Source organism: Melitaea cinxia, chromosome 24, assembly GCF_905220565.1.
Source record: "Melitaea cinxia chromosome 24, ilMelCinx1.1, whole genome shotgun sequence".
Taxonomy (NCBI): Eukaryota; Metazoa; Arthropoda; class Insecta; order Lepidoptera; family Nymphalidae; genus Melitaea; species Melitaea cinxia.
Window position 1 is genome coordinate 10,587,339 of NC_059417.1, and position 27,932 is coordinate 10,615,270.

Consider the following 27,932-nt stretch of genomic DNA (forward strand, 5'->3'; position numbering starts at 1 on the left):
CTTTATGTTTATTTGTAACTCAAAAATAAATTGTATATTGCTTCTCTTGTGAACTTGAGACAAATCAGGTGTTAAATTTTAGCCATTAAAATAAGTATAAGCGTCGTATGATCTATTTTCACCCATCATCATCATTATCATTATCATCATCATCATCATCATTTCACCCTATCACAGTCCACTGCTGGACATAGGCCTCCACAAGTTTACACCAAAGATTTTCACCCATATTACATCATAATAATTGTATAGAAACAAAAAAGGGTTAACGAAACTAATTCAAAACAAACAGCGATCATACACATCGATCGACGTAGGGCACAGAGAGATAATTAAAAAAAAACTTATATCCTTACAGATCAAGAGGGTCTTATACGCATTAGATAAACGACAAATAGAAATAATTTATTATACTATATCTCATTATTTTTTAATTTCACGCTCGAAGGAATGAATAATATAAAACGAAGCGTACGAAATACAATAGGTAGGTACAATACGTCGAAAATGAGAAATTGTGAAAGAATTTTTATATGAATTCCAATTTTTTCGTATACAATAAAATACCAAAACGATTAACTATCAACTGATGGAAGATAATCAAACTATATTATTTCCTTGCTTTATAAGAGATTTTATGAAATAATGTTATTTTACCTCAAGCTCAAAAACCGTGGTTATAATACTTATATAATACATATACTTATATCTAACACAATAGCTACTCACCTTGTGATTTGCACAAATTTTAACATTCCATGCGAAAACGAGCATAGCATCTATCATCTATAGTTTGAGTGTCAAGCTTATTGAATATATATATATATATATATATATATATATATATATATATATATACCTCCTCCTTTTTTGAAGTCGGTCAAAAACAATTCTTGACGAGGTTTACTAAATCATAAAAACTGATTATAATTTGAAAACGTAAGGTAACATTACATTGCAACGTTAAACAACAGGTTTTTTTTTATAATTTTAACAATAAATCATTTATTTTCAGATGGCTCATATAGTTTTTGTATTTTTAGTAATAACAGAATTTTTATTCATAAACGCATTTCCTTCTGACGAATCAGAAAACATAAAACCGATATACCGATATTTAAAGGGTAACATGGTAAAATCTTGCAAGTGGTGTAACATGAAACCGGAAAAATATCGACACGATGTCCATATCAATAGGGATGTACCTGAACCAAGTGGTGTTATCGATTTATTCGATATACCGGTTTTTGCAGCAATGGCTCAGGATAAAGGTAGAATTAATAGACAAATTCTATCAGATGTTATAGGAAGATTACATTAGGAAATGAAATTTTGTTTTCAAATTGTTTTTTATTAATTTTACCCCAAATAAATGTTTTGTATATAATCTACCTTTCGTTCTTACTTTCATATTCCATAGAAAAATAATATATCAAGAAGTGGGTACCTACAATACCTCACAACCTGAATAAAAACTACATTTTACAAATGCTAAAGAAAAAAAATATTTTGAAGTAAATGAGTATACCTTTACTATACACAATTATTTTAAATGCAAAATAGGTTTTCTTGCTAAATATATCTGATACTGAATCTATAATATAAAAATGAGTCGCTGAATGTGTTGCTAAGCGCAAAACTCGAGAACGGTTGGACCGAATTTGCTAATTCTTTTTTATAAATATTCCTTGAAGTACGAGGATGGTTCTTACGGAGAGAAAAATTCTAAAAAAAAAAAATTAAATTTCATGAAAAAGTCTAAAAACAACACTTTTCTCTACTCCCATACAAAAGATTTGTGATAATACTTAAAAGTCACTGTTAGGCGATACGAAGTTCGCCGGGTCAGCTAGTAATAAATAAAATAACATGATAGCATCGTAATATAAATAAATAAAATATAATTATCTATTTTTAACATTATATTATTCTCGCTCTTGTTAAACTTCTTCTTCTTGCCTGGCTCTTTCTCATTTCATTTGCGGTTGGCACTCCGTATTATGTGCCTCCAGAGAACTCGGCCCTGGGTCATCTTTTTGTTAACTTGGGCTTCTTTAAGGTTCTTGTTTACTACAGACACCCATGTGACTCGGGGTCTTCCTCGTCCTCGGGGTTTAGAATCGATATCTAGCACTTTTCTGATCATGTGGTCGAATGGCCTCGAAACGCGTCCGTTTCACCGCAGGCGGCTCTCCTGTTTTTTTTTTTTTTTTTAATACTATGAGTATTGAATTAACTATGAATTAATAGTATTGGAATTGACTTGGATTGATTAGCTTTCAATACATGTTTACGTAAACTTTCGAGAAAAAAAGAGATATTTTCGTCAAGTCATTGCTCATCTGAATAAAATTAATATTTACAAAAGGCAAACAATAAAATCTATTTAACGTATTTCTTATCTTTCTATTATTAATTGAATATTTTATTATTTATGATTATTTTACATACTCAATTTAACTTCTTATATGAGTATACTTTTTGCTGACATTTTACAATAAAACTTAATTCATAAATATGATTATTAAACTCGGCGTACATTGTATTCTATTATTTTCTTATGTCACAAATTTATCGTACGGTTTCAACGTATTAACATTAAATAATTCAAAAGATGTTACAAAGTATTTTGATACAAATGAAAGAGCAAAAGACTATAGTAACAAAATATTACTTATCAAAGCTCCTAAGGATTATCACAGCCCTGAGAGATTATTGAAAAAATATACGAATTTATACAATAACAAAATTTTAGTAAAAAGAATAATTCCGCATTTCTTGAAACCAACAGGATTGGAGTATGACTACAAATACGGAACGCTTTACAAACCGCTTGTAAGAATTCATAAACAAAAGCAACAATCATCTTTCGAAGATAATGACGGAAATATAGTTTCTTTCACTATAAAAAACGAGCCGAAATTAAAACATTTTAAACTGAATAAAGTTGATAACATTGACCAGGAACTATTAGCTCCATTTAGAATGTCACAACTAGAAAATGAAATTGTAGCATTAAGAAAAATTCAGAAGATTATAAGAAATATTGATTCAAGAACAAGTAGATTGAAGGCTTACGACAAAGTTATAAAAGTAATCAATAGTATGCTAAGAACAAACACTCAGTTCGAAAAGTCTGGTGAAGATAACGATCCTCTAGCGCCTGGTAAGTTAATATTCACAGAAGAGAAAGAGGAGGTCACGGAGAAACAAAAGGTCTGGATGCCGCATTACCCAGCATGGAATTTTTGGACTGTAAGTTTAGTATTAATTTACCGTTAAAAATTCGGTTCACCGTGGAAAATATTTATGAATTATTACTAAATTACTATACGAAACAAAAAAGTTGTTGATATAGGGACGTCTTTTATTTCTTGTTTTACATGCTAAAATGTTATTTTATAAATTTCAACAATAAAAATAAATAAATTATAAAATGACTTTTGAACCAGAGTAACTCAGACAGTACATTTATGAGCTCGCCATTAGGCTAGTTACCAATAACGAAGAGAAATTAAGGGTAATTAAGCGTCTTAAGTACTTTGAAGTTCATACCTACATTTATTTATTCGATCGCTAAACACTATAATAATATAATTAAAACAATGCCACGCGCTGTTACCGCTCTTAATCCCCCGTGAAACTTAACGTGGTGCAGGGATTCCTGCGCGTTGAGTTGAACAATTTTTGCACGGAGCGGCAATATCGAAGAATTATCGGTAAAAATATCGTTATTTAGTGACGCCAGAAGTGTAACACTATCGGTATCGTTATAATTCTATTTACCGGTAAAACTTAAAAAACGTTTCCGTTACCTAATTATCCTTAAAAACTTTAACAGTATACAAAGCATCGGAACAGTAGTTAACGCTACTTACGGGTATTTTATAATGGTAATTAGTAACGTTTAAATTAGCCCAGCCACCAGCTTCATATCGTTTCTTTAGGAGAAACTACAAAAAAGATTTGGCGCGTGGTAGATTGAGTGAGAGTCAAGTGAGGGTCGGTTTTGTCACTCATTATCGGGTTCGGGTTCGAGGCTGACCGTGTCATTATAATATTGAAATAAAATATTTTTTTCAGTATAAGAAAACCATTCATCAAGATCCATGTCCTGGAGCACAGGTGAAAATGGGAAACATGTGTATTTGGACACCGCCACATTAACAATTGACAAAAATTATTGCTGTGCCTCCTGTGACAAATGATACAAGTCGATAATCATCATTTTACAGAAGAGCAAAAACGAGGTTTCAAATATTCTTGTTTGTCAACTAATTGGCTAGATAAAACTTCTTCTTTTGTAGAGTAAAACATTATCTTTCAATATACATTTTAGTTTTTTTTTTTTTTTTGGTAAGTATTTCATTTTGAAAAAAATCCCTGCTGAAAATTCCAAATAAAAAACGATGATTTGTATGGGAAGTTATTGTAAACTATTGTGTGTTTGAAACAAGGATTCTAAAATTTTCATACAATTTTTATTTGTTTTTATCTGGGCTATCTGGATTCCAGAGAGATCTCTCTAGCGCCGGAGCTGTCACGGAACGAAATTATGCCGATAAACGGCCTAATTTTGAGGGTAGGTCTATATGGGATATCTTTTTTTTTCAAGAATGGTGCATTACCTTGTATTGCTAATGGTGTGGGGGGTTGAGGGGGACTCTCCCATCCCCCCTCAACCCTTTTCACCCTTAAATTCGAGCCAAACGATTTTAAATCCTACCCGAACTTTTAATTTGTACTATTTCAAATTTATTAAGTGAAATGAAAACTAATAATTATGATGATACTTGTACAGTAAGGTTTCTTTACATTTATATCTGTATATAATATAGAATAAATGATCATAGCGTTATGTATTTCAAACAATACTTCATGCTTCAGCCTTTAATATCCCACTACTGGGCATAGGCCTTTTTCCCCATGTAGAGGAAGGATCAGAGCTTAATCCACCACGCTGCTCCAATGCGGGTTGGCGGATATATTCCCTACTATGAGTAACGATCGTTATCAGGCGTAGATGATAACAACCGGGACCGACGGCTTAACGTGCTCTCCGAGGCACGGTGGGGAGACTTACAAGGACTGCACAAACACCCAGAGCACGGCAAACACCTGTATGGCCAATACAAATGTTTGTCATGTGCGGGGATCGAACCCGCAACCGCCAGCGCAACAGGCACAATCCATAGTTGTGACTATTGCGCCAACGTCAAGTAAGAAATTAAATCCTGTTATTTTGATACAATCTAATTTCAAACAAATAATAAAGAAATAAATAACCCTTTATTATTTTTTTCTTATCACTCGTCTATTCACATAAGTTACCTGAATTTGCCTGTTTTCGAAAGTTTTAGTTCCAAAGGAATACAGCGCTAGTCACATTGTATTCACGAAAATTTTACTGAAAAATAAATATTTTTTAAAGCATTTAGGATAGCAAAGCACGAAAAATAGCGTTAAATACTTGTACTTAGAATGATATTCACGACTTTTTCTCTGTTGTATCATCATCACTTCAGCCTATCGCAGTCCACTGGCCTTTCCAAGTTCGCGCCAGGCATTATGGCGCCAATTCATGTGTTTTACCCATAGTCACCACGCTGGGCAGGCGGGTTGGTGATCGCAGGGCTGGCTTTGTCGGACAGAAGACGCTGCTGCCCATCTTCGGCCTGTGTATTTCCAAACCAGCAGTCGGATGGTTATCCCGCCATCGGTAGGATTTATAAGTTCCAAGCTAGTAGTGGACCTTTTTTATCCCTTAGTCAACTCTTACGACATCTACGAGAAGAGAGTGGGTGGCTATATTCTTTACTGCCGTAATGACACGGCTAAGACTAAGTTTACGGAAGTTCAGTTTAACGGAAGTTAACAAGAGCGTTAACATTTTTTGAAGTTAATGTAAAAGTTAATCCGTTAAGCAGTTAACTTCGTTAATTAAGCATTGTTAACTTCGTTAATTAACGATTAACGGATTAACGAGTTAATGCCCACCTTTATTCAAAAACACCTTCGAATCGTTATCTTACAAATTACAATTTTAATTATCGTTAATCACTATTAACTACTAAGCTACTGCTTCACTAAGCTACAACCGATTCGGAATGTAGATTCTGCAAAGCAGAACCGACACGAAACTCCGCAATTACTCTTTTCAAAAAAAAACCCTGTTAAAGGATATCTTTATAATGGTCTATCTACAGTCTATGGTCATTAAGAAAATGGGCATTCATGTCTGCCATTTAGCTTAGCCACGCCCTGTGACCAGTTAAATCGTGATAAAATAAAACGCCTGGCTGAAGATATAAGTTCTTTAATTGGTTAATTTACATACATACATACATACATATAATCACGCCTCTTTTCCGTAAGGGTAGGCAGAAACACTTTCTTCCACTTACTACGATCCTTACATACTTGTTTCGCTTCGTCCACTTTCATTATTCCCTTCATACATGCTCTTCGGTTTAGGGTACTCTTGACCTGGCCTTTTTTCAAGACGTCCCTTATTTGGTCTCGAAACGTCCGCCTAGGTCCCAACCCTTTCATTCACACTCGCTTTAATTACTTGGTTAATTTAAACGTTCTAAATTACCAAGTACTTTCTGAACTCCAATAAACTATACTTTGTATTTCATCGACATATTGACAAATTAATGTTTTGACCAACAATAACTATATAAATATTCTACATAGGTATATAAATTCATTTATAGCACGGTAACACAGAATAAAACTAACTTATTTAATTTTAAGATCTTTATTATAATTCTACAAACATTCTTAAAAATAATACAAATAAAAAGCCATTTTCGAGAATTTTTTTTTTAAATAATCATCATTGAGAGTATATTTTTTTCTATAATCTGATATGTTAGATATTTAGCTATGAATATATTATAATTTGCTTAAAATTATTTTACAAGGCATAAAATGAGACACAGCCTATTATCATAGCGCTATTGGATTATTTCCCTTTTTTTATATTAAGAACAAAAATAATAATATAATATTAACTTTTTATAGTTAATAAGAAAAAGAAAACGCGAAGTTAATTAATAATATTTTAGAAAAACATTTAAAAAAATTAGTTAAAATTTATAAGACATAAATATAGAATTTACCTTCTCTTTTCGTAATATAGCTTTCTCTTTTACACTCGAATAATAATTGCAAAACATAATTGCATAAAGAGAGCATAATATGAGATTCTTTATTATCTGCCTATTAGTTACATATTATTATTTCATAAAAAAAAAAAATAGTTTTCTTATCACATAAAAACCTCCTTTCTACCTTTTTTTTTTGGAGTTTAAATTCTAAGGAGTTAACTCCAGTTGCATGTCGTAGCTGACATACACACTGTTATTGTCAATCTAAATTAACACGTAAGTGGGAGCCGCCTGGACACCACAATTATCATCTTTCATAGACATAAGTACATAACCATCATTTCCCCATAGGTTAGACCATGAATTCTTGATCAGCCAATACTTCTGACCATTTAGAACACCGTAGCCGACCGCCAAGACTGCGTGGTCTAATTCGTCCACTTGATTTTTACTGAAACAAATTAAAATTGTGAGATAACAGATAAAAAATATTTTGAAGTCTGATAAAAAATAAATATTAACCCACAAAAACGACACATACAGTGAACTTTTATCTGTGGTAACTCAATTTAAACATCAAAAGTTTTTAAAAGACTGATCTTATATAAAAGGAAAGTTTTTAGGCTATAATAAATTACACTAAAACTTGTGAAATCTGGTACTACAAATAAAGATAAAGTTATAGGGGTAACCTAATAATAACAAATAATGCATTAAAAATTGTTAAATCAAACAATACCTTAATATTTTTTATTTGTGAAAGAAATTTTATTGAAACTATTACAATCGCGATCATGATTCAACCTGTAATATCCCACTGCTGGGCATAGGCCTCTTACCCCGTGTAGGAGACGGATCAGAGCTTAATCCACAACACCACTCCACTGTGGGTTTGTGGATATACTCCCTACTATAAGATACAATCGCCATCAGGAATACATGATAACAACCGGGATCAAATGCTTAACGTGCTCTCCGAGGCACAGTGGAAAGACCCACAGACTTTAAAAGAAGAAGAAAGAAGAGAAACCAGACCGGAAATAAATATTTGTATAAATGCATATATCCACTCCGAAGAATTGGCACACGCACCATTACGTCAGAGCCGTAGTTGATAACATTCAACATAAACTTCTTCGATACGATATTATAAGATTCAGTCTGTACATCCCATTGCTAGGCCTATGCCTAGGGCTATCCCTCTTTCTCCATGTAGGAGACGGATTGGAGCTTAATCTACCACACTGCTCCACTGCGGGTTGGCAACGGGCAGGTTAAGTTATATCAGGGTTAATAAAACGCGATTATTATAATACTAATATAAAATTTTACCCATACACACCATTGAGGTTCATAGTACACTCCGTTGGAATAAAAGCTGAAGGTCTTGTGTGAAGCGTCGATAGCCACCGATATCGGTCCATGCTTGAAAATCGCCAGCTGTTATGAAATAAATTATAAAAATTATTATTTATATCCTTTATTTGTAGAATACATATTTCTTTACTAGAACAATTAATTTACACATAATTTGAAACAAAATATTAAAGGTTTTAATTTTTTTATAATTATTAATTATTCTTTTATACTAACTATTTTTTGCAAAATACTTCAGACATTATAAATATTCAAGCAATTGCCTACGTTAGCACTTATTGTTCCCAACATACCTTCAAGGCATTCTCATTTTTGGTGGTAACGTTGACCCATCCCTTGATTGTTGTCACCAATGTGACATTATCAATGTGACAGTAGCCGTCCTGAAACAAAACGTATAAAGTATAACTAATAGATAGTAGGATGATCTTCGGGTTATATCATTTTGTAAGTTCTTTTTGTTGTATTTTATTTGTATTACTAGCGACCCGCCCCGGCTGCGCACAGATGCAATGCTGATACTAAATATACTACAGAATGTCTTTATTTATAGTGTGAAACTAGCTTAATGACATGGTTATTAACATAATAACAACAACATTCAAATATGCGTCGTTAGATTACACGTTGTTACAGAATGCGTTGAGGAAATAAAGGTTCACTGCTCGTTCCTGGTAGGTGACAGCATGATAATATGTAGCCTATATATTAACCCGACTTCTTAATAATATTCGTGCCAAATTTGAAGTAAATCCATGCGGTTCTTTTTGTGTTTATCCCGGACATACATACAGACAAACAGACAAAAATTCTAAAAACTATATTTTTGGCTTCGGTATCGATTGTAGATCACACCCCAAGTATTCTTTAAAAAAAATATTCAATGTACAGTTTTGACTTTCCTACCATTTTATTATATGTATAGATTATGATTATTAATTAAGATCCTTAAAATTCCTTATTTATTTTTCAATAATGATAACTTTTAACCTTTTGAGCACCACACCTCAAATCCATTCCCGTCCCCTGTACGCCAAGGCATAAATTGTATATCATTAAATGGTCAACTATAGGCGACTTCGGCTTTCTGGACATATCACTTACGTGGAATAAAAATGCATGTTTTTATTTCAATGTTTCTCAGTACGTGTAGTTCTAACAGACTTATTTTTTATACTCAAATGTTGCGGGGATATTCTATTATGAGAAACGTTGAATTAAAATACTAGAAATATTTGTTTAATAATTTTATTTAATATTTTTGTCGCCTATAGACGTCGTTGGCGCACAGTGCTCGCAAGCCCTTGTCAAGTATAGGTGACTTTGGCGTTCAAAAGGTTAATGATAGATTTTTAAGTATGTGTAATATTTTAATTATTTATATCGGTGAAATATAGTCTTTTTTTAGTGATTTAATTTAATATGAATTCTTTTTTTATAACATTATTTGTATGTCATCTGTTTTCTTTTTTCCAAAATATGTGTAACACCTTTAACTAAAGGAACACTTATACTTAATATTTTTGTAAAAATATGTTCATTTTCTGATTTTATTAGTGCATGTCTTATTAGTGTTAATATTAAATAAATAAATAAATAAAATAAAAATGGTCACCTGTCCCAAATACCCGCCGTAGTCCTCCTCAGTCGGCAGACCGTGCTTCATGATCCACTGATACGCCCTGTAGTCCTCACCGCCGTCGCAGCCGTTGTTACCGAAACTGTAAAACGGATGTATTAAATTTATTAATAAAATTAAAGAAACACGAATGTGCAGTCCCACAAGGACTGCACAAACATTCAGACCACGGCAAACATAATGTATGGCCAATACAAATGTTTGTCATGTGCGGGGATCGAACCCGACACCGCCAGCGCAATAGCCACAAACCAGTGCTGTGACCGTTGCGCCAAAACGTCAATATATTTATCTTTTCATTAATTCAATAATACTATTGAGTAATTCAATTGAAATTAATTACATGAACACAACATAGAAATCAGGTCAAATTACTATAATTATGATATGTAGAATTGATTTTATAACGTATAATTAGGATATCATAGACTGTGACTGCGGAATGTAAGTGACAAGCACAACAAGAAGGGGTCAAGAAGCTGTAAATAAGTAATAACTCATAAGTAAGTTATAATACAGCCTGGCATCTGCAACGTCACCGAAATATCGGTTTAAGTTCAAGTTAAGTGTAGTTTTAGTAATGAGTTTCAAAATGATAATCACGGTAATTCCATATAGATTATATTTATATAAAAAGTAATTTGTGAGTGGTGACTAGCTAGTTAGTGGTAAGATGTTAATGGTAGGTGGGTAGAAGTAGGTGATATGTGGTAGGTTGGCGGATTTACCAAGATTGTCAGTAATAGGTGGTAGGTAGCAGGTGGTAGGTAGTAGGTGGTAGGTAGCAGGTGGTAGGTAGTAGGTGGTAGGTAGTAGGTGGTAGGTAGTAGGTGGTAGGTATTAGGTGGTAGGTGGTAGGTAATAGGTGGTAGGTGGTAGGTGGTAGGTAGTAGGTGGTAGGTAGTAGGTGGTAGGTAGTAGGTGGTAGGTAGTAGGTGGTAGGTATTAGGTGGTAGGTATTAGGTGGTAGGTATTAGGTGGTAGGTATTAGGTGGTAGGTAGTAGGTGGTAGGTAGTAGGTGGTAGGTAGTAGGTGGTAGGTATTAGGCGGTAGGTGGTAGGTAATAGGTGGTAGGTAGTAGGTGGTAGGAGGTAGTAGGTGGTAGGTAGAAGGTGGTAGGTAGTAGGTGGTAGGTAGAAGGTGGTAGGTAGTAGGTGGTAGGTAGTAGGTGGTAGGTATTAGGTGGTAGGTATTAGGTGGTAGGTATTAGGTGGTAGGTATTAGGTGGTAGGTAGTAGGTGGTAGGTGGTAGGTGGTAGGTAGTAGGTGGTAGGTATTAGGCGGTAGGTGGTAGGTAATAGGTGGTAGGTAGTAGGTGGTAGGTAGTAGGTGGTAGGTAGAAGGTGGTAGGTAGTAGGTGGTAGGTAGAAGGTGGTAGGTAGTAGGTGGTAGGTAGTAGGTGGTAGGTGGTAGGTAGTAGGTGGTAGGTAGTAGGCGGTAAGCGTCTCACCCCCAGGAGCAGTCGACGAGCGCCTGCTGGCTGAGGCGCACGAGGTGGCCGCCGTTGCGCAGGAACAGCGCGCCCTCCACCGCGCCCACCGTGCCGAACGACCAGCAGGACCCGCACACCGACTGGTCTGTACATCACACGTCACGATACGTCTTTATACACATATTTTGGACGACGCGTTCGATTTTCTCGACTTAATAATACTTCGTTATAGTAACAACACTTTTTGAGTTCATAATATTTTTTTAAGAATAATACGAATCAGCTTGTAGACTTAGCGATATTTAACTTATTGACATTTACCCGCACAAGTAAACAAATTGTCAGAATTTAAATTGTACTACCCGAAAATCCTAAGAAATCGAGACGTATAAAGATAAAACCCCGTGAAACGAGGAGACAGTAAACTCTTACCCTTAACAGGTGTAACAGCTCCAAACAGCCTCCAATCCATTTCGGGAGGTAACTTGTTACTCATTTCCTCTAGCTCGACCTCGCCGTAGGGGAATGGGAGACCTTATAAAACACAGATTAAAATTTATTTAATAGCCGACTAAGGTGCCTAGCAAATAACATTTTTTAAACTAACAGATGTTAATTAAAACATTCTCTTTACAAGAAATAATTTAAAACTATATTTTTGAATTACTACGTGAAATATCAAGGCTGGAACCCCCTCTTTCTTAGCAAATACTACTGGTGGTACCGGTATTGGTAGTATCCTAACTATAGGCGTCATACCGTTTTTTAAGGAGTAAACACTAATACTCATTATAGATGTATGAGATGTGTATATGATGATGATGATGATGATGATGATGATGATGATGATGATGATGATGATGATGATGATGATGATGATGATGACGATGATGATTTATGTAAGTATGTGAATTATTACCCTTCTATTCCTGTACTATTTTGCCCTGCATTCACATCATCTCTCACCACCATGGGTTGACTGGTAGAGAACTCTTTTAGAGATAACTTCGCCCTAGCCAACTTCCTATATTATAAAGACTATTGTAAAATTACCAAGTGCAGTGTTTCCCAAAGTGGGCGATAACGCCCTCTTGTGGGCGCTGCAGTACTAAAGGTTAAAAGAAGTGAAGGGTAAAATAAGATTAATCTATAAGGACTCTCGACTCTCAAAGAGGGCACTATAAAATAATTTATTCTCTTAGTGGGCATTAGACAAAATAAGTTTGGTCTAGGCTTTAGATTTAGAACCGCATTTTGAAGTTAGATAGGTTAGGGTTTTTTTTTTGTAACGAAATTATGCCGTTAAATGGTCAAATTTTGAGCTTACATAATTCACGGTTCTTAATCTAAAGCCTAACCTAAGTTTGGGAGCCCCTGGCCTAGTGCAATAAAGAATATATAATATGTCTCACCGGGGTTAGGTCCGGAGAACCGTCGGCCTCTAAGCGCGGCCAACTCATCGTCTGTACGGTCGGCGAGATGGTTCACGGCCAGCGTGAAGCCACGACGAGCCCGGTTGGTAGAGTGGACGAATCTGTTCAATTGATAGCTTATTGGTTATTACTAGAAAATATAGCAAACAAAATTTAGACCACACAACTAAAGTATAACTTCTGCACAATAGGCCTGCACTGTGTCTTAGATATACGAAACGTAACTGGCTATGAGTGGCCGTTCGCCTCGCCCGATCACACTTTTCGTAACGCTCTCGTGAATGAGTGAACATTCACCAGCTTACTCCTCAAGTCAAGCGTGCGTAAATAACTCATGATAGCCAAAAAATTACTCTCAAAGTTAAACGGGACCACACGACAAGCATTAGCTTTCAGATAAAGAATCATCAAAATCGATACACCCAGTAAAATGTTACCCAGTACACACATACAAAGTACATTTAATTTGAGAGAATAAAATTGTTACCTTAGGTTCTGTCTGAAGATGTTTATCCTTTTTGCGTTTTCGATCTCAGACAAATATTGCTTGTTGTGCTTCATTTTAAACCTGCAATATTTATAGATTATTATTATCTTTACAAGCTTTTATTTAACTTGCAATGTATGTATGTATGTATGTAAGTTTGGGTGACATCTTGCAACTCAAGTTTGAAGCAGATATCTTCAAGCATTTGAGCTGAAATTTTGTATACTAGTTCAATTGGAATGACAATGCATTGTTAACTTTGTGACGTCATTCTAAATCCAACATGGCGGCTAATCTAAGATGGCGGACTAGTTATTTTTAATTTACTTCTACAATATGGGTATCAAATGAAATGACTCTATTTAACTTGCAATGTATGTATGTGTGTATGTATGCATGTTTCTCCAGATAGACAAGTAAATTAAATAACTTGAGGTAGTTGATTTTAACTACTACAATTTTCAAGCTAAGAAAATACGAGTACTAAAATCTCGTGACAAGCTTTTCTGTCATATGAATTATGTAACGACTTTATAAGTAGATAGGAAAAGTTTTAAAGTAATTTTTTTTTTTTCGTTTTAGCGCATTCAAATAAAAGCTATTTTTTTTAAAAAGCTTTTTACTTTTAATTTATGTTAAATTTATAAATTTAGAATTATATTTTAGCTTACGCTCGCACAGTTTTTTCATATTATACGCATGTAGAGTATGTCATATTTTGCATGTTAAAAAAAAAATGTTTTCAGCATGTTTTTCTATGTGTAACTAATACAAAAGTATAATCAGAAAAACATTATCTTGTCTAATAAAACCATAATATGTCTAATCTCTACCTCTGTCTGTCCGTCAATTCTAGTAGAATTTTATAACAAGTGACGTCATCGCAAATCCAACATGGCGGATCAGAAATAAATATAATTCCATACCTATCAAACTCGTCATCAACATGAGCATCATGAACGGGATGCACGAACTCTTTCATCGGGTTGAAGGTGGCGAAGTGACGGGAACCGGGACCGGGGAAATTCACACACTTGAAACCTGTAAAAAATATTACGTAAATCCTAAAGTATGGGACAAACAACTGGGCATAATAATACAAAGTATAAAAATAATAATTAAACAAATTATATAATATTAATAAACCGCCCACTATAATTTACTCCTGTGTCGGTTGTCCAGAAACAAACTACACAAGCACAACCCTCAGACCACGACAAATATCTGTATGGCCAATACAAATGTTCACCATTTGCGGGGATCGAACCCACGACCACCAGAGCAACAGTTACTCCTGTGACCGCTGCGCCTAAGCGTCGTGTAAAAGTTAAAATAATGCATTCCATTTTTCCGTACTTTTTTATAAATTCTTTACCAAGTTATTTGCAATCGTGTCGCGGTTCATTAAATATTTTAGATGCCCGACGTTTCGGATACTTTACAGCAACCATGGTCACGGGAGGACCTCCCTCATTTCATTATAATGAGCGATATTCGCGTAAACATTAGAAAACAATTATTTACAATCAATTAACCTACTTGGATCAACTTTGAACACATCTTGATCAATCTCGTCCACATTGAAGTCATCGTAGTCGATATAGTAATGGTCGTAGTGGGAACCCAGGAGGGAATTGAAGCCTTTCATCTCGTACCTGTAAATATAATACACAAATTTCTTAGTAACAAGGGGAAAGATTAAAATAATTGCTCGAAAAGATATTTTAAATTTACAAGATAGGATAGGTCTGTGGGGTCAGCTAGTTCAAAATAAAGTTCACAACGTACCTGACGGGAATAGCTACGGCTGATCCTCTCAAACTCTTTCTATATTTGACCCACATTGTGTATTTGTTGACCTTGTCGCCGATCGTTTGAACCATGCGCCATTTTGATGTGTCAGAGTCTTGCATTGTTTCCGTGCCTGGACCATCATAAGGATAGGGTTTAGTAATCTAAGTATTTAACCTTTCTCATAGTGAGGGCAGTTTCAATAAACTATAATTTTCGACTTTTGCATGCTAAGGGCATATTACCCGTTTCTGATAAAGTTTATCTCGAACGTTCGTTACTGATAGTCTATCAGAGACATTATCAATGGGCCAGAGCGCCAATCTGGTTCTACATCCAACACAGAACTTCAATGTAGATGGGGCTGTTGAAGTGAGGTATTTGTTAAGTATTGCTTCAGCCTGTAATATGCCACCGCTGGTCATCGGCCTCTTTCCCCATGTAGGAGAAGGATCAAAGCTTAATTCACCACGCTGCTCCAATGCGGGTTGGCGGATATATTCTCTACTATGAGTAACGATCGTTATCAGTTGTACATAATAACAAACGGGGCCGATGACTTAACGTCTCCGAGGCACGGTGGAGAAACCCACAAGGACTTCACAAACACCAAGACCAAGACAAACACCTGTATGGCCAATACAAATGTTTGTCATGTGCGGGGATCGAACCCGCAACCGCCAGCGCAACAGCCACAAACCAGTGCTGTTACCGTTGCACCAACGCGTCGTCGTTGTTAAATATAAAAAATGAAAATTATATATCACGCACGCATGCGAACATACACTAACACACACATGCGCGCGTATGATAATAATAAACTCACCGATATATTTAAAGTCGGACATATCTGGCAACACTGACTGTATTTTGATGCTCTCATCGCTGGTCCCGTTCACTTGGAGACAGGTCTCGTGGTTCAAGAACTTTTCTGTTGTCACAGGAGCTATCTGTGATAAAAATTGTAACATTCCATTTTACGTGAATCGTCAAAATTGTTTGCGTTAAGAGAATAGTGACTCATCAGTGTAAGACATGTTCCTTGACCAATGCTACCGTGCTTAGGTAACAAGGCAGTAACCGTTTTTTACTACTTCTGCATAATTTTGATGCCACTACATTTCTTTTATGATCGCATTTGTCAAAATACATATATCAATAAAACGATTTCAATTAACTGTAGCCTTCAACAATAGCCTTCATCAATAAATAGAATATCCGAAACAAAAATATTTTTGATTTGATTTTGTTGGTAAATATATTTTAATGTGATATTTAAACAACTCAATTAGTACTTAAAAATGTATGCCAAAACAGTATATTAAATTTTAAAACAATTTAACTTTTTAGTAGGTATTTGTAAATCTACGTAAACCAAAAAATATTCATTTAACGTCAGTTTAAATAAAATCCAGTTAAATTTTTGATAAATGCTACATTTTTAATCAAAATTAAATGTTAATTTTTTTTTGCTTATTATTTTTATTAGTCTACACAATCCGACGTGCAAGAGCGCACTAACATGTAGGTCAATGACTTCGATGTTTTTTCTTTAATGTTACTACGTAAGAAGATTAATCAACTACTTGACCCGGCGAACTTCGTACCACCAAAAAAATTTAAAAAGAAATTTTTTTCATGATTTTTTTTCATTTTTTTTTTTCATATTTTTGTTTTTTACACAAACAATGCAATAAATAGATGCGCGTACATACATTTAAGCGATCCATTTTAATTTATAACGATAGAAGATAAATGTTTTAATTTCACGATAAATTATATATATTATTTTTCATTGTTTTTTTATTTGGCATTAAAAAATACATTCAACCCTAAATTTTCACCCTTCTACCACCAACATCTATTTTTTAATAGCGTTTAGCGGCAAAACACTTTTTTTCCAGTCAACTAATATGTATTATATATATATTATATTACATATTAAATTATATTTATATAATCTTACCTTAATCGAAGTGCCATATTGCGGATAAACAGACGATGACATTTGGTAAGTCTTAACCATGGCGCCGTAGTAGTCGATACGGGATTTGCCATTTTGACTGTCGAACCTGCAAACAAAGACGAACACTTTTTAAAAATATATAATACTACCTGTACCCTACATTAATTTGATAAAAGAAACTTACATAAATATAAATATAGAGAAATATAAATAGCACATAATAAATTTCCTCGATAAATGGACTTTCAACACAAAAATATTTTTTCTATTCGAAGCAGTATTTCCTGAGATTAGCGCGTTCAAACAACTTTTCAGCATTATAACATTAGTATAGATATAAAGATTATCTATACAACAATCTCTGGATCTATTTCACCTCCTGATGATCAAACTGCCTGATAGATTATCAGTTACTTTAGATGATAGTCATGCACTAAATTGGATGCGCCAAATTAACTTGAAGTTGACTGCGCCAAATTGGATGTGTCGTATTTAGTTTTTTATTATCAGGACAAGGTATAATAGAAAATGTGTATAATAGAAAATCAATTTATTAAAAAAAAAAAAACATATGGCGTTACGAAGTTAACTGGGTCAGCTAAGAATACATAAAATTAAGTTTAATTTACTTCCATTGTTGTAAAATACAATTAAAAAGTTCAATAACCGTTAAATATAATCTCTAGCAAACGCTAGCAAACGAAAAAAAAACCGACTTCAATAACATCGGCAAGTTATACAACGTAAGTAGACGAAAAACTAGTAAAGTCAATACGCGCTATCAAAGATTACTTAAAAAGTAATTTATCAGATCTCGATAAAATTCAATTTAAATGGGACCACATGAAACCTCACCACCTTTCGCTTAAAAAAAATTCTTCGAAATCGATCCACCCAGTCAAAAGTTCTGAGATGACATACATAAAAAAATACAATCGAATTGAGAACTTCCTTTTTGGGAAATCGGTTAAAAACAAATAAACGTAGTAATTAAAAACTACATATTAATACATTTTACACTAGGACGACAGTACAAAAGCTTGTGCTGCTTGTAATATAATATAACTGAATGTATATAATGATTAAAAAACTACTCTCATATGACGTATAAGTCAAGTATCATCATCAATTAAATTTCAATCAAACATCAATCATAACATCATCATAACATCAATTAATCATCAATTAAATATAATCAGAATATAAAAATATCCTAACATGCTGTGATGAAAACTATGTTAAGCAATCCCTTTGATATAGGTTAAATGTGATACAATCAAAATTAAAAACTACTTTGTTCAAATAGGCGTCAACAGTACTTCTGTACCTGTCTGTACGTGTGTAATTAAAGTGAAGCTACCACTATTTAGTATATTTAGTTTTTAAATGTAAATCTAACGTCCTGTGCTGGCAGCATTTGTAAAGGTGCGGACTGAAAAGCAGCTATAAGCTGAGTCTACGACCTTTTCACCAGCATTTTTTCTAAAGTCTCTGTAACGACTAAGAAGACTTTTGTTTTTTTATTCTTGGTGAATAAACGTCTTTATTATTATTATTATTACTACTAGTTGGGCCGTTCATTTGAGAAAAAAAATTAGCCTTCCTTCTTCTTAAAGCATACCTGACCTTCCTTTTCAATAGTTTAAATTTTTTAGTTATGGATGCCGATAGATCAAGCAATTATCTATAAAAAAATAAATATAATTTACGCGAAAGGGATGCAAACATATTAACCTTAGCGTATTAGTAATTAATATTAATATATATAATTATTATGTAGTATCTGCAGAGAACAATCACAAAGAAACTCAGTAGTTACTCTTTAAAAAATGTCTTGTTATAACTTTAGTCATATCATGAAATCATCTTTGTCATTAATATAAATAATACACACACACTGGATAGAAAAAAAAAATACGTCCATTATGTGTACAAGTTCTACATACAACCAACACATTAAAATTAAATAAAAATTATTTTCTAAAATACTTTTATGCACATAACTAATGAACGACTGCAGCAAATTGGTAATTTTGGTCCGTGTGTTTGGATGAGTTTTACGGAGAGAAAATTGACACACTCAAAAAAAATGCCAGTACAGTTTGCTGTGTTATTACACAATAATATAATATTAGTAGTATAACATCATGTTAGTAGCTGGTATAATATAACATTTATTATTAAATGTGTAAATAATATTATAAGATAAAAAAAATAAGTCTTTATTTATGTGAACAGCCTCTGATAACCATTTTGTTACACATACTTTATATTTATTTCTATAGATTAAAAGACAAAAACAATATTAGGTATAAATACCAGCTTATCAAGAACAAACATGAACTATAGATTAAGTTCAAATTATAATGAAAACAATAAGTCATAATGATTATACTCAATGTGTTTTAAATAATTTATTCAAACAGCAGACTTATTTTGTAAAGAATTAATTCAATCAATGTTATATGTAGGTATATAATATGAGTTACCAATTATTTTTTTAAATTAATGTGACTAATTAATTATTTTATTTTTATTAATGTGACTAATTATTTTTTTAATTAATGTGACTAATTATTATTATTTTTTTTTTAATTTGATAGTCCAAGACACGTCTTGATACTGATAAATAGTTAAATATTTTTTTGGAAGTCTTGGTTAAGCTGTAATCAATTTTTGTAATAAGTTATTATTTAAAAAGTGTTTCTAATATTCATACAATACAATACAATACAAATACTCTTTATTGTACACTATCAGAGAAAAATTTTACACCGTAAAAGAAAATATAGACATGTACAAAAGGCGGTCTTATCGCTAAAAGAGCGATCTCTTCCAGACAACCTCTAGCATGAAAAGGACATGACTAAAGAATTTATAATATAATAATATATATATATAATAATAATTATATATATATATATATATATATATATATATATATATATATATATATATATATAATAATTCATATAGGTATGCTTTTTACATTTTTTTAGTATTTATATTACAAATGCACTTATTAATAATGTATGGCTAAAAATAAAATGCAAAGAAAATGCTTATTCAAATCACTGCATTGACCTGCTAACATTATTGATATAATATTGTATACAAGGCAAATAATAATAGGTATGTATGTAGTTAATTACACAAATTGAATCATCATAATTTGTTTGTGCCAGATAGATGAACAGAACAGGCAGTAGGTAATTCTTATTTTTAATTAACTTACATTTTTTTAAATTAAAATATGTAGACATGTAATAATTTTGTTCCTCATATTTTTTTTTTCGTTGTATAAGAATTTAGCAGCAAGCAGGTTTAAAACTGCCTTAATAATCACTCACCAAGCGTAGAATGGTTCGTGGAGTTCTGCGTAAGGAATATTTAGCAATCCTTTAACGGTATATACGCTGCTCCATTGCGGCGGAGAATCTAAAACAGAAAAGAATAACAAAAAACTGAGTATTATATTTTCTATAGTAACAACTTCTTTAAACAATTCTTATTTTTAATAGTTAATAAATATTAAATTTAATAAATTCCTTACCTTTATCCACATATCCTAATGTAGAGCCGATGAAAATACATAAAATTGCACAAACAAACATTCTGAACAAGCACCTAGTCGAACCGCTTTGATCAGAATGACAATAGGAATGACATTAGCTATTAAATAGCTACAAAATTCTTTCATATTAAGGTACCTTCACATAATACATTATTATTATTTTTATCATATTGTTTTTAGATTTAACGTTGTTGTTTAAAAATTTAAATAATTCAAAAAATAATTTTTATTGACAAAATAAACTAGTGTATGAAAGAAAACAGGTATTACGTTATTTAAAAAAATAAGTAAATGTTAGTCATCCGCGTGATATATTGTCACGTACATTTAGCCATTAAGTTTTATGATATTTATCTTTTCATCCATATAAATAAAAGTATATTATTGATTTATCCTTTTATTAAAAAAAAAACGTTAATCGATGAATGCGGTATTTTTTTGTAAAAGTGTTCTTAAGTAATAATATTTAACAAAGACAAATAATAATCGGAAGCTACGCATTTATTCTAATCTAATTCAAAACACTTGTAAATGAGTCATAAAACAAAATACTTAAATAGTTTCACAATGACGACAGCCCATACTGCTTAATATTCTGTGGAAATATTAAAAAAATAACTGAAATCAAAAAAGTCGATAGTGTAAAATTGTCCTATAGCTTACTAATATTTAATTTTTAGTAGTGGCAACATTTAAGAAATAAAAACAACAAGGAGATTAGGAAAAGTTAGGTACCTAAATATTGTACAATTTCTAATAGTCTGTCAAAGTCAGTAAAATCACTGGTTCTGTACAGAAATTGCGGCATTTATTGATTTATATTTATATCGTATATAAATCAAAATTTAAAAGAAATAAGATTATACTACTAATTTAAATTCATTACTTCTTATTACTCTTCATTATTAAAAATGAGCAAAAAACAAATTTCATTCGGAAAAATTAGTTTCAACATAAACAAAACCTCATCACACGATTCTGGCGATGCTTCGACGACTGGTTTCGGTACGTTCGGCCGAACACCCATCCAGGAACAAAAAGATATTGAAGAAATTGCCGAAGACCTAGAGAGCCAGCATGTTCACCAAGTTATGGGCATCAAGAACTTTGGTAAGAAAGCAAAGAACATCGACGTTGAGGAAATGATAAAACAAGCAAAAATCGCGGCTCAGGAAGCGAACAGAAAGAAATTGGAAGCGAATATCGCAAATAGTTCCGAAGAAAAATCTGATAGTGCTCATAATAGTGCTCCAGATCAACCACAGGATGATTCAAGTGATGAAGAAGTTTTTGGTCCGCCGGTACCGTCGTCCCTGTTAACGAAAGATCCAGATAAAGATAAAGCAGAAGGTAAAGATGATAAAACGAAAGGTGATGAGGACAGTTACGACGAACTCAGTGGTTCTGATGATGAAGACATGACATTGGAAAGTCGTATACCAAATACACATGAGGTGGGTGCGATATGTTATTATTGCTTTAAATAAACCTAAACTGATGTTCTAAAAAGCTAAATAATTTGTTTATTTGTTTGAACTGCCTATTCTCAGGAACTAATGGTTCAAATTGAAAATTTCTTTTAGTGTGATAGTTCATTTACCAGAAAAGGCTATATATAGCCTTTTTTGGTAAATGAACTATCACACTAAAAGAAATTTTATTATATTTTTCTCAAATGAACATAGGTGAAATGCAGGTCATTTTTATACAACTAGAGCAAAGCTCAAAAAATCAAAAGCTCAAAAACTCAACAAACAATCATACGGCTCATCTGACGGTAACCGATTACAATACTAGATGCTTCACAAACTCGTTGCCAACCTTGCCCCTAATCCTCCCCCCAGAAGTTCACCTTACTCACCACAGGAACACAACACTGCTTGAAAGCAGTATTATTTAGCTGCAATCTTCTGTAACGTCGAGGACGTAGCTACTTTGCGTTGGGTGGCTCCAGATTTTGAGCAGGATGCTGTACCCTACCTCAGTTAAACTTTTACTATAAGAAGAGAGTTAGGTCAAACCTGTAGACAGAAATAGAATGTAAATAAAGGGTTTCAGTAATATGATTATCTCTCGACACAAGTCTATTCTTCCTAAATACCAACATACAATAGTATTCATCCATTTATATATATATATTTAATTTTGTTATTTCAAGGTAATTAACAACTTTTTTCCTTGTTTTTAATTGTAGGTGGAAATGTTACATGGAACAAAAGCCGTGGTAGCTGTAGCGGTTGACCCATCAGGTGCACGATTAGCGACAGGTTCTATTGACTACGAAGTGTCATTTTGGGATTTCGCTGGTAATTACTTTAATACTGTATTTATATATCGCATAACAGCACAAAGTACTAAAATGCGTGAAAACGGCACAACTAACCAATCTACATTTTACGAAAGTACTGGAATAACTATGCAATTTCATTTATTAACCGACTTCCAAAAAAGGAGGAGGTTCTCAATTCGACTGTATTTTTTTTTTTTTTTTTTATGTATGTTACATCAGAACTTTTCACTGGGTGGAGCGATTTCGACAAATTTTCTTTTAATCGAAAGATGGTGTGTGCCAATTGGTCCCATTTAAATTTATTTGAGATCTAACAACTACTTTTCGAGCTATATCTAATAATGCGTTTTTACTTGACGCTTTTTTCGTCGACCTACGTTGTATTATACCGCATAACTTGATAATTCTTTTTTTGTTGGAAAGTAGATATCCCTAGTTTAGTACCATGATAAGGAAACCAGGATCTGATGATAGGATCCCAGAGAAATTGATGGAATTTCTTGAAAATCCGCAATAACTTTTTACTGGGTGTACCGATTTTGATAATTCTTTTTTTGTTAGAAAGAAGATATCCTTAGTTTAGTACCATGATAAGGAAACCGGGATCTGATGATGGGATCCCAGAGAAATCGAGGTAACTTCTTGAAAATCGGCAATAATTTTTTACTGGGTGTACCGATTTTAATAATTTTTAATTAAATCGAAAGCTGATGTTTGTCATGTGGTCACATATAAATTTTATCGAGATCTGATAACTACTTTTTGAGTAATCTTTGATAACGCGCAGTTACTTGAGTACTTTTTCGTCGATCTACGTTGTATTACTCGTCGATGTAATTGAAGTCGGTTTTTTTTCGTTTGCGAGCAAACACAATTATTATTTTACTTGTATTAATAATAAAAAGCTTGAGTACATATTTTTATATATTTGAAATATTGAAGATTTTCTAACTGACCTTTTTTTGCGGTTCATGTACATGAATAACTTGTGAATGACTACGCCCAATTTGGATTATTGTCATAACAATGTTAAAAATATATGTATAATTTACGCTTATTAAAATATACTTTTGATGTGTACTAACACGGGTGTACGTGGGTATGCAAGTGGAGCTTCGAATCTGGGTGGCGCAAGCAGGGCAAGGTGGGGCCCCAGCTGCGATAGATTTAGCCAAAAAATATGTATGAAATGGTGTAGATAGTGAAGATAAATAAAAAGTTCCAGTTCAAAAAAATCATTTATAAATTTCTACTATCTACCTAAATTCTTGGTGTACTACTAATAATTAGGGCTTCAAATTGCAAATTTTTACAAGTACAGTTAAAAGACTAACAGTTAATGTAATGTACAATACTAGTTGAACCAGCAAACATTGGATCGCTATATTCTGTATGTGAATATATCAATGTTTTGTTAACTTTCTATTATACCTTGTCCTGACCATAAAACAAACAGCATTGTTTTATCGTCAGACATCATGTGGGCGAATGGTGGGATAATCGAGCAAAGAAACCACGTCGTCAATGTCACAATCTTCATTTAATTGATTTTTCAAACTGCTTTTCAAACGTGCGACGTCTTTTCACGTCAGAACACCGCGCCAAACTTCCTTTATCGTTCCGTACTAATGACTATCTCCGACATATATATAGATGTATAATTAAATTATTCGCCTTAACTTTCCAGGCATGGATGCATCAATGCGCTCCTTCCGTACACTCCAACCATGTGAGAATCACCCCATCAAAGCATTACAATATTCAGCGACCGGTGACTCTATTTTAGTGGTCAGTGGTTCAGCACAAGCCAAGGTTCTTGACAGAGACGGTTTTGAAGTGCTCGAGTGTGTTAAAGGGGATCAGTATATTACTGATATGGCTAGGTATGTTGTATTTTAATGTTTTGTATTACCCATGCAGTACGTTAGGGTATTGTCGCTTTTTTTTTGCATTGTAGTGACTATATGGCCTATATCATTCCAGATAAAAAGAGTCGTAATTGATGTAACTTTAATTAATATTTTAGTTTTTATTTTTGTGTCGGTATGATGTCGCTTTTTACGTTATTGTTTAATGTTATAATGGCCAATATCATTCCTGTTAAAAATAGTCATAAGTAAAATCAATTTTAAAAATTCCTAACATTAACTTTTTACCAAGTATTTGGTATCTTTTTTTAAACGGTTTTAACATGCTTGCAGACCACATTATCTGGTGGGCCGAATGTTTCACATGGTTGATATAGACGTTTTTAGCTATATATGATGGTACTTAATCACTTGATATGACATTCAGTAACCATAAAGTATTCCTGTTCGTTTAAGTTATAGGCTTCCAATATTGCCAAAACAACACAAATAATTTTTCTTATATTATGACACTGCCATGAAATATCTAAACTCGTATGATAGATTTTTTTTTTACTTTTACAGGACCAAAGGTCACACAGCAACACTAAACAGTGGATGTTGGCATCCACAAATCCGAGAAGAATTCATGACCTGTTCCCAAGACGGAACACTCAGATTATGGCTGACAGAGAATCCCAAACAGCACAAATCTGTTATAAAACCACGGCAGACTGGAGGCTTGAAGACCAACCCTACTTCTTGTGCCTTTTCAAGAGACGGCAATACCGTTGCATGCGGATGCTATGACGGTTCCATACAAATGTGGGATCATAGAAAGAATTTTGTAAACACAACATCTCTCTTACGTGACGCACATCAAAAGCAATCAGAAATATCTTGTATAGCATTTTCCTATCTCGGATCCTTCCTAGTCAGTCGTGGAAATGATGATACCATGAAATTATGGGACTTACGTAACTTCAAGAAGCCGTTAAACGTCTTTGGTGGTCTTTTCTCGAGGTACGAACAAACAGACTGCAGTTTCAGTCCAGACGATTCAATGGTCTTCACCGGAGAATCTTTACAAAGAAACCAAGATGTGGGTAGGCTTATATTTTACAATGCAAAGACGTTCGAAAAAGTTACTCACATTGAGGTGACCAAGTCTCACGTTATCAAAGGAGTGTGGCATGCAAAGTTAAATCAAATATTCGTTGGATGCGGGAACGGCATTGTGAAATGTTACTATGATAATAAGAGAAGTCTACGTGGAGCCAAGCTCTGCATTGTCAAAACCAATAGAAAGAAACAATCAATGGAAGTTGTTAGCTCACAGCAAATTATAACACCCCATGCGTTACCGTTGTTCAGACAAGAAAAGTTAAGAACGAGTAAGAAGAAAATGGAAAAAGATAGATTAGATCCGGTTAAATCGAGAAGACCAGATTTGCCAATCACGTCCGGTCAGGGAGGTAGAGTTGCAGCATCGGGTAGTACTTTAAGTTCCTTCGTGATAAGGAATCTCGGTTTAAGTAAGAGAGTTGATGATGAACAAGATCCAAGAGAGGCTATATTAAAGTATGCAAAGGAAGCTGAAGAAAATCCATTCTGGGTGGCTCCAGCTTATAAGAAAACTCAACCAATGCCGATATTTCAAGAAGGGGATGATGGTCCTTCTGATAGTAAAAAACAGAAGACATCGGAGGGTTAAACATTATATTTGCCTATTTTTCAGAAGTTTTTATCAGACCTTAAAACAATCCTATCAAACTTATGTACTTATGGATAGCTGTGTGTTGCGGTTCATTTCGTGTTATTATCAATTCCATGGAACATGGGGATAAATAGTAGCCTTTGTTACTCTTGATATTCTAACTAATTACATACTGTTTTATTAATTTTTTAGGAGTTTTTTTTTTGCAAGAAATACTACTCATCATACATACATATTTATAATCTGTTCGCAGTTCTATTTTTTTTTTTTAATCTTTTTGTGGTGCTACAAGAGCTCCGATGATTTCGCCTTCGGAATCGTATAAAATTGTAACATGGTATTTAAAATACTACGTACGTAATACTAGTATTGATAACATAATTGCATTGTTTTGTTTGTTTTGGGCTCAGTTTTCCGCATTTAGACACAAAGGTGGTCCATTATGCGTGAAAAGAGGGCTGACTAATTCAGCCAGCCTCTCGCTTCGTCCTTCTCGGCTTCTCGGAGCGTCCTTATTTCCTTAAGGATGGTAGCCCGGTGTGCGGCTACTCCCTCGCATTCCAGGATTACGTGAGCGGCTGTTTCATGAGCAGCCAGACATCCCCTGCAAAGAGGGCTGTCCGTTGCATTCATAATGGATAGTCGGTGATTAAGTGCCATGTGGCCGGTAATCGTGCCAACAACTATTCTGATGTCCAAGCGGTTAAGACTGAGCAGTCGGCACGATAGGTGCGGTGATACTTCCGTGAGTATCATTTTGGACTGTCTACAGCCGGTTTGGTTTGCCCAAAGGCCATTATGAGTTGTACGTGTGTGTTGCCTTACCGACGAGCGCAGTTGTCCAAATGGTAGCAGCATTAGAATTGGGCCGGCAACCTTTGTATTGGGCCCCTGTCTTGCAGCAGTTTCCGTGTGATCCACTAAGTCCTTTTATCCACTGGAGGATTAACCTCATTATTTGAGGCTAATACTTCCAGGGTTTGATGACATTCGTATATAAGCCTAGAGTTGGTCGAATTGCTCCCTAGTGCTTTACGTACAGCCATGCTGTCCAACAGAATACGGATGTTGCAATCCCTAATGCCTTTTGACAGGACGGCGGTGGCTGCGTGGGTTTTCGCAACACTCACATTGGAAGATGGAGCTGTGTTGGCTCAGCGTGAGTGATAAATTGATATTAAGGTCTTGCGAGTACACTCCGGCACCGGTGCCAGACCCCATTTTGGAGCCATTCTTGTAAATGCGGACCTCACGTATGCCGGA

The 27,932-nt window shown here is 33.9% G+C and overlaps 2 protein-coding genes across 2 annotated transcripts; one reads left to right on the forward strand and one right to left on the reverse strand.

The window, feature by feature from the left end:
- Nucleotides 1-7,195: 7,195 nt before the first annotated feature.
- On the reverse strand, nucleotides 7,196-20,927 carry LOC123665494 (digestive cysteine proteinase 1). The gene is made up of 15 exons (XM_045599789.1): nucleotides 20,795-20,927; nucleotides 20,592-20,679; nucleotides 17,242-17,347; nucleotides 16,102-16,225; nucleotides 15,273-15,408; nucleotides 15,024-15,139; nucleotides 14,411-14,525; nucleotides 13,485-13,565; nucleotides 12,977-13,098; nucleotides 11,997-12,098; nucleotides 11,583-11,709; nucleotides 10,108-10,213; nucleotides 8,786-8,875; nucleotides 8,458-8,555; nucleotides 7,196-7,566 (listed from the first exon to the last, which is right to left on the reverse strand). The coding sequence occupies exons 1-15, from the start codon at nucleotides 20,853-20,855 to the stop codon at nucleotides 7,380-7,382; spliced, it is 1,659 nt and encodes a 552-aa protein (XP_045455745.1). The 5' UTR covers nucleotides 20,856-20,927; the 3' UTR covers nucleotides 7,196-7,379.
- Nucleotides 20,928-21,726: 799 nt separating this feature from the next.
- Nucleotides 21,727-26,854, forward strand: LOC123665493 (gastrulation defective protein 1 homolog). Its single transcript, XM_045599788.1, has 4 exons — nucleotides 21,727-22,269; nucleotides 23,010-23,121; nucleotides 24,793-24,988; nucleotides 25,538-26,854. Exons 1-4 carry the CDS (start codon nucleotides 21,727-21,729, stop codon nucleotides 26,664-26,666), a joined length of 1,980 nt encoding a protein of 659 aa, XP_045455744.1. The 3' UTR covers nucleotides 26,667-26,854.
- Nucleotides 26,855-27,932: the final 1,078 nt, after the last annotated feature.

Coding starts and splice junctions, on each gene's coding strand:
- LOC123665493 (XM_045599788.1), top strand. CDS start 21,727: ATGAGCAAAAAACAAATTTCATTCGGAAAAATTAGTTTCAACATAAAC. Junction 23,122..24,792: donor GTCATTTTGGGATTTCGCTG/GTAATTACTTTA, acceptor TTAACTTTCCAG/GCATGGATGCATCAATGCGC. Junction 24,989..25,537: donor TATATTACTGATATGGCTAG/GTATGTTGTATT, acceptor TTACTTTTACAG/GACCAAAGGTCACACAGCAA.
- LOC123665494 (XM_045599789.1), bottom strand. CDS start 20,855: ATGTTTGTTTGTGCAATTTTATGTATTTTCATCGGCTCTACATTAGGA. Junction 13,566..14,410: donor GTTGATGACGAGTTTGATAG/GTATGGAATTAT, acceptor TAAATATTGCAG/GTTTAAAATGAAGCACAACA. Junction 13,099..13,484: donor ATCTTCAGACAGAACCTAAG/GTAACAATTTTA, acceptor TCAATTGAACAG/ATTCGTCCACTCTACCAACC.